Below are 7,324 nucleotides of genomic sequence, written 5' to 3'. Positions count from 1 at the left end.
GTGGACTAATGTAAAAAAGTAGTCCATCTCCAGCGCCCTCTAACGTCACTCCACGAATAAAAGAACGATTAGAATGACGTATGGGTGACTGCTGTACACCTCAATAATCTGCAAACAATGAACAAATAATAAAGTAAAACAGTCCGAAGATATGAAATAATTAATGCCAGAAACATTAAAGATATTGGATTAAATAAAGGTGATGTTTTCTTATGATTACTGTAATTGTTTTTTATGTCGTTAGGTATGTGTTTCTTTATAATTACTGTAATGGTGTTTTATGTCATTAGGTGATGTTTCTTTATAATTACTGTGTGGTGTTTTATGTCATCAGGTGATGTTTTCATGAATACTAAAATGGTGTTTTGCGTCATCAGGTAATGTTTTCTTATAGATTACTGTAATGGTGTTTTATGTCATTAGGTGATGTTTTCCTTATAATTACTGTAAATGGTGTTTTATGTCATTAGGTGATGTTTTCATAATTGTAATGGTGTTTTATGTCATTAGGTGATATTCCTTGTGATTATTAGTAATGGTGTTTTTATGTCATTAGATGATCTCTCCTTATGATTACTGTAATGGTGTTTGATGTCATTAGGTGATGTTTCCTTATGATTACTGTAATGGCGTTTGATGTCATTAGGTGATCTTTCCTTGTGATTACTGTAATGTTTTTTGTTACTATGTGATCTGTTCTTGTAATTACAAAAATGGTGTTTTATGTCATTAGGTGATGTTTCCTTATGGTTACTGTAACACTGTTTTATGCAATCTTTCCTTTCTTTCCAAGTTTTATTTTAGTTTAAATCTTACCTTGCCACTTCTCAGTAGACCTTTCCAGATGACGAAATAAACCACAAACCAGGCAAGTAACAAACACAAACTCAGTTCCATGTTCTCACCTCCCAAGTCATGTAATCCCGAAGTAATCTGTAATGTTCGACGCCTTCAAAAGAGTAATAAATACTGTTTTATTGAAATGTACTATTAAACCAATTTCAGTTAGGATTTCATAATTTTTAATTTTTGAGTATTAAATGATAAAACTGTCAACTATGGTATTATAAGTACCTTTCAAGCCAATAATAGAAACAAGGAAGGTTATTTAAAAACCAATTATACCTAGAAATATATGTCCTAAACTTTATCTTACAAGATTAACAATAAGGTTAACTGGGTAAAATTCTCACAAGGTACATGGTGCATCATAACTGGCACATGAGGTGTCCATTATTATTACAGTCATTGTTAGTTGAGTCTATTCCTAGATGTAGCTACAGTAAGCATCATCTGTTTTTAACCAACTTCTACAAAATATACGTATAACAAACATTATAACAGAATTAAAATTAAACAGTTATTTTGAATTATCAATCTTATTTCTAAACCATGAGTCACAACAAATAATGTAAGTGGCCATTGCATTATGTTGTCAGATAAAATCCAGACACTGATGTCAGACTAGTCAGCAGGTATGGAAAATCATTTAAGGGTTAGAATTTGAGTGCTTAGAAACGTAATATCTCAACTCCTACTGCCTTTCATAGGGCTGCAGCAACTGTGAGAAGGCAGTTACGCTTAATATTCAGATACAACCTTAAAAGCATCCTAAAAAAATTCTAAAAGTTGAAACTTCCAACCTCCACTATTTTATTTAAAAAATGATATTAAACAAAATTTAATCAAATTTAAAATTAAACTTTAATAGAAAGATGTTTGAATTCAAAATTTAACAATTATTTTACAAATATTTAAATTTTCTCTCATTTATATAAAACACTACTATTAATATTAATTTTAGGTGTTAACATATCTGCTAAAAGAAGTATCTTACATTCTAATACAAATTATCAAAAGTAATCATATTTTTTATCTTTAACTTTATCATTGTTAAGCACAAAGATACACATTGAGATATCTGTTACTTGCATTATAAGTCTTCAGACAAACCGTTATGCCACTAGGAAGCCACCTTTACTTCTTTTTTTTACTATTACAAGTATTTATTTCAATTGAAATTCTAATACAAATAATTTTATTTAAAAATCAGTAGTTTTGTTTTGAAAATCACTGTATAATTTATAAGAATAAGGAGTTTTTCTTCAAAATATTTTCCTTTTTTTATTAGTAGATTTACATTGTATAACTTTCTAAGATAGTTATTTTGACGTTAGTTTGTTGTTGTTTTTTTAATTTCGCACAAAGCTACTCGAGGGCTATTTGTGCTAGCCGTCCCTAATTTAGCAGTGTAAGGCTAGAGGGAAGGCAACTAGTAATCACTACCCACCGCCAACTCTTGGGCTACTCTTTTACCAATGAATAGTGCGATTGACCGCCACTTTATAACGCCCCCACGGCTGAAAGGGTGAGCATATTTGGTGCGACCGGGATTCGAACCCGCGACCCGCAGATTTCGAGTCGCATGCCTTACGTGCTCGGCCATGCCGACGTTAGTAAATGAATGTTTGTTAATGGAATTTATTTCAATAGAATTGGGAAGATCTTTATTACTCTGAGATTTACCTAGATTGAAACTTAATTGTAAAGGATTAGTTGTTTGTTCTGCATGCTTAAACCACATATATTATAAGTTAATAAATAAATTATATTATCATTTTACATCGTGGTATATCTTAAAATAAATGTTGAAAATCCACTGTGGCTGGACAAGTTAAACATTTTGGACTATCGACAATATATTTTTCATAAATTAAAGTAGAAAAATATAAATTACTGGTAAACAGTTAACTGGACTAAAAACCAGTGTACAAATGTGGAAAATGAATAAATAATAACATTATGTTGATAGAAAATAGTTATTTAATTGTACTCCCATTGTAATATATATATGTATATATATACATAGAAAACAATATTCTGAGAACACTAGATCCAAATACGACTTTTATTTATTGATCGAAAATAAAAGATTCATCTGAAAAATAAAAAATTAAACCTACTCCCAGAATTCGGTTACAGGTGATTTTGCTTCGGTGGCTGTAATATTAAGATTCGTGATGTTGGTTCCCTCTTTCATACAGTATTTTGTGTTCCACCAATTACCACACGATTCCCAAGGCAGTGGTGACGTCATTGAGGAAAAGAAGTAGAATATAGTCCAAGCTATTATCACCACGTGGTAGATATTATAAAGACAAACGATGGTCATTGAAGCAAAGCCAATTCCTAGTGAAAGTATAGATTACATAACATAAGAACTGTTGACATATTTGAGACACAAGTATGAGTTATATTTATCCGGAAAAGGTGAAAAATACCAAGGCATTAGAAGTGAACAACAATAGCTACCTTTAAAGATAGGAACTAAATTCCAGACCCCGATACCACCAACGCTGAGGTACTGACCAATGGCCACTTCCAGGAAGAATAGAGGAGCAGCACACAAGACTAAACAGATGAGGTAGGGAAACAAAAATGCCCCTAAATAACAAACAACAACATATAATCCATTAGAACCATCGATTTAACATTTAGTAAGGTAAAGGTTTCATGTATATTTTGTTGGATTAAACCACAAGACACATACCTCCACCATTTTCATAACACAAGTATGGAAATCGCAATACGTTTCCAAGACCGACAGAGTAGTTTATAGAACTTAAAACAAAGTCCAGTTTTCCTTCCCATTCCCAACGTTCTGGTTCTTTCTCCTTATCTGGACTTGTTACCGACTGGATCATTTCATCAGGTATTGTGATCACTACCGACTGGTTCATTTCATCGGGTATTGTGATCATTTCCACTCCATTTTCTACACTGACGGCTTCTGATGTTTCATTTTCAGGAGATATGTTATCCAAAGACGTAACTTTAACACAAGCAAATGCTGTAGAAAACAAAATACACTGTCAAGACATATATGTATATATATATATAGTTGAAAAAGCATACAGTTATATACATGTACAGTTGAAGCGATGAAGAAATAAATACACCTCAGAAAACCAGTAAAATAAATTTGTTTAAATGTTCTGTTTCATTTATTCCATTAGACACAACTTCTAAGTGCACCCACACCCTAAATTGTTTCATTTAAAACCATTTTCATGTGCACATATACACAATAATTTATCTAGGGAGACATTAATTCAGTACAATCAAATACATTATGTAACTGTGCGTTCCAAGAGATGTCATTTATGTATATTTACGTTTTATTTAAGTAGATCAATTTTAAGTTTTGTTTGTTAAAATTTTTATATTTTAAACTGCCACAATTTCTTCTTTGTTTATATAGTTTTCTAAATTTCTTAAACAAATTTTCGAGCATAAAAAACCTAGAAATGAAATTCAGAAAGATAATATTAAAACTGAGAATATATTTAACAAAATAATTCCAACATTGCAAAGTCGTTGTCATCCTTATGTACATTTATTAAAGCCAGGATTGGTCAGAAATTAGGATATTTCTTCGTTCTGCACTTTATTGGTTGATTTTCTGTTCACCCTTTGATTTAATAAAGCAGTAAGTAAAAACCATGAACAGTAGAAAGGTGTTTTCTGCTGTTTGTTGTTCGGTTGCTGTGTGAAGTTCATGTCCCGTGCTTCAAACGTCCACTCTTTTCCTAAGTTAGTTAATATAGTAGTCCTAATATATTCTTAAGTGAGATTTGAAAGTGAAAAACTCTGCCCGTAGCAATTTTATTTCCTTGACGTCATGACAGGTCTGTTAAAGAAAAGTTACCAAAACCTGAAGGTCGTTTTGTCGGTCAGTTCTGTTTGTGTCTCAATAAAACGTACATAACAAATCTTACTCCAGTTTCCTTATTTTTATAAACATCAGTCACTTAAAAACTTCTTAGTGTTAAATAAAAAAATTAGTTACTTACGATGAGGTGGTGACTTCCTCATTTTAAATTAACAATATACAGTCGCCTAAGATGTAATTTTCACCTTCAACTGTTATAACAACAACAAAAAAAAAAAACATTTACTTATGATTTGATAGTACCTTCCATATGTTAGAATATCAATAGTTAGACGCTTAAGGTGTAGTGTTCACTTCCAACATAACAACAACAAAACAACATTTACTTATGATTTGATTGTACCTTCCATATGTTAGGATATCAATAGTTAGACACTTAAGGTGTAGTGTTCACTTCCAACCGTTATAACAACAACAACAAAAAACAAAACATTTACTTATGATTTGATTGAACCTTCCATATGTTAGAATATCAATAGGTAGTCGCTTAAGGTGTAGTGTTCACTTCTTACCGTTATAACACCAACAACAAAACAACATTTACTTATGATTTGATTGTACCTTCCATATGTTAGAATATCAATAGGCAGTCGCTTAAGGTGTAATATTGACCTTCAGTTGATCGGAGAACAAAACCAGTAATCTGAGAAGTGATATTGGCTATGTGTTGAGATAAAATATTCATTCAGTGTTGTTGAGTTTATCAACAAGTGCGAATAATGAATGACGTGTAGTGATTTGTTTATAAAAAATGCGACGATTTGTCCTGATTTCTTTGAGTATTACAATTTGAACAATTGTTAGTCAAGTCTAGCACTACAACACTTGCAAATGTGTTTACAGTTATGAAACTTGAAATAGTGGTTATAAAATAAATTGAAACACTTAAGGTAAGTACATGTACCTCTTTTACTGTTATGTATGTTTTAGGTTAAGATTAAAACACAGCCGGCTTCATTTCGATACTAAATGTGAATCGTATTTGATTAACAAAGATATATAAAATAAACACGTCTTTCGCTTCATAACAAAACCTGTCACGTCATCTAATACATGGCCTCAAATGAAAATCTGGTGGACAAAAAGAATGGTGTGTCTTACTGTTAGACATACATTAATACTAAAATGTCGTTCTTCGCCAGCTGATGTAATTAATACCATTTCCTTTAGCATAGTTAGTTTAATGTTTCATATGCGATAAACAACAGAAATAACCGTATTTCTTACTAAATATTATTAAACACAAAGATTAATACATTTGACTTATAACAACAAAACAGGAACGAAACGTTTCATATTCCAAGCTGGTAAAAAAACTGTGTCGATAACGATGTGATATTCAGTTTTAAAAATTTGATTTGTATTCCAACCATTTGTTTTAAAGGCGGGGTAATCTCACCTGGAAACCAATGCTATAGCTGTTTCTTACAATGGAAAATGTGATATGAAAACGAGAAAAAACGTTACAAAAGACACCGAATGTTGTGTTCTCTTTCTTCTCGTTTAAATAAAATTACCCAATTGCTTTTTTTATATGGTTTATTCTCGTATTGTAGGTGATGTTCACTATACTATTTTTGCCTGTTTGTTATTATACTTTAAGAGTAAAATATTTCCTCTATTATAAAACACTTACGAAAAAAACACAAACAACTATGAAGGCTGTTGAAATAAATCTGTGCATCTAAAAGCACAGAAACAAAAGTAAGCACCTCCGTATTCACATACCAATTTCCGCATCTGCACGAGAATTTACGAAATAAGCACCTACACGCACGCCTATACTGGTAATGGAATATATAAAATAAGCACCTGTGCCGTCATTTAGAAATTTATGCACTTTCACGTGCGTGTACGAAGGCAAGTTCATGTGCGTTGATCTACCAATTTATCTATCTGTGTGCAAATGTGCTAAAATAAGTATTTCTTTAAACCTGCATGTACCAATTTACACATTACTGTGCCCATTTACGAAAATAAACATCTGCACGCGTGTCTACAAGCTTAGTATTTATCGTGCTCATATACTTTGATAAACTCCTGGACGCATGTCCAAAATAAGCACCTGCGCGCTCATCTAAGAAGTACAACACCTGCGAGTATGTCTACCAATTTAATAATTTCTGGCAAAATAACAAAATAAGAATCTGTGCGCGCATCTAAGATATTCAATACTTGATATGGCATTTATCAATTAATTAACTTCGCTAACATTTAACAGAACAAGCATCTATGCGAGCTTCCACAGAATTAACACCTGCACGCTCAACTACAAAATTAACACTTGCGCGAGAATGTTGCAATTTACCCACCAGTCCTCGTATATTGGAAAATAAGCACATGCGCGCGCATTTTAATTTCGCACAAAGCTACTCGAGGGCTATTTGTGCTAGCCGTCCCTAATTAAGCAGTGTAAGGCTAGAGGGAAGGCAACTAGTCATTGCTACCCACCGCCAACTCTTGGGCTACTCTTTTACCAACGAATAGTGAGATTGACCGTTACATTATAACGTCCCAAAGACTGGGAGGGCGAGTATGTTTGGTGCGACGGAGATTCGAACCCGAATACCTGATCATGCCGGGCCTTCGTTA

The 7,324-nt window shown here is 32.5% G+C and overlaps 1 protein-coding gene across 1 annotated transcript; it reads right to left on the bottom strand.

Annotated features, from left to right (window-relative positions):
- Positions 1-45: 45 nt before the first annotated feature.
- On the bottom strand, positions 46-4,097 carry LOC143242223 (sodium- and chloride-dependent GABA transporter 2-like). Its single transcript, XM_076485591.1, has 5 exons — positions 3,551-4,097; positions 3,313-3,444; positions 2,964-3,189; positions 817-949; positions 46-108 (listed from the first exon to the last, which is right to left on the bottom strand). Exons 1-5 carry the CDS (start codon positions 3,759-3,761, stop codon positions 46-48), a joined length of 765 nt encoding a protein of 254 aa, XP_076341706.1. The 5' UTR covers positions 3,762-4,097.
- Positions 4,098-7,324: the final 3,227 nt, after the last annotated feature.

This window comes from Tachypleus tridentatus, unplaced genomic scaffold (assembly GCF_004210375.1).
Source record: "Tachypleus tridentatus isolate NWPU-2018 unplaced genomic scaffold, ASM421037v1 Hic_cluster_2, whole genome shotgun sequence".
NCBI classification, from domain to species: domain Eukaryota; kingdom Metazoa; phylum Arthropoda; class Merostomata; order Xiphosura; family Limulidae; genus Tachypleus; species Tachypleus tridentatus.
This window is presented reverse-complemented; position numbering and strand designations above follow the sequence as displayed.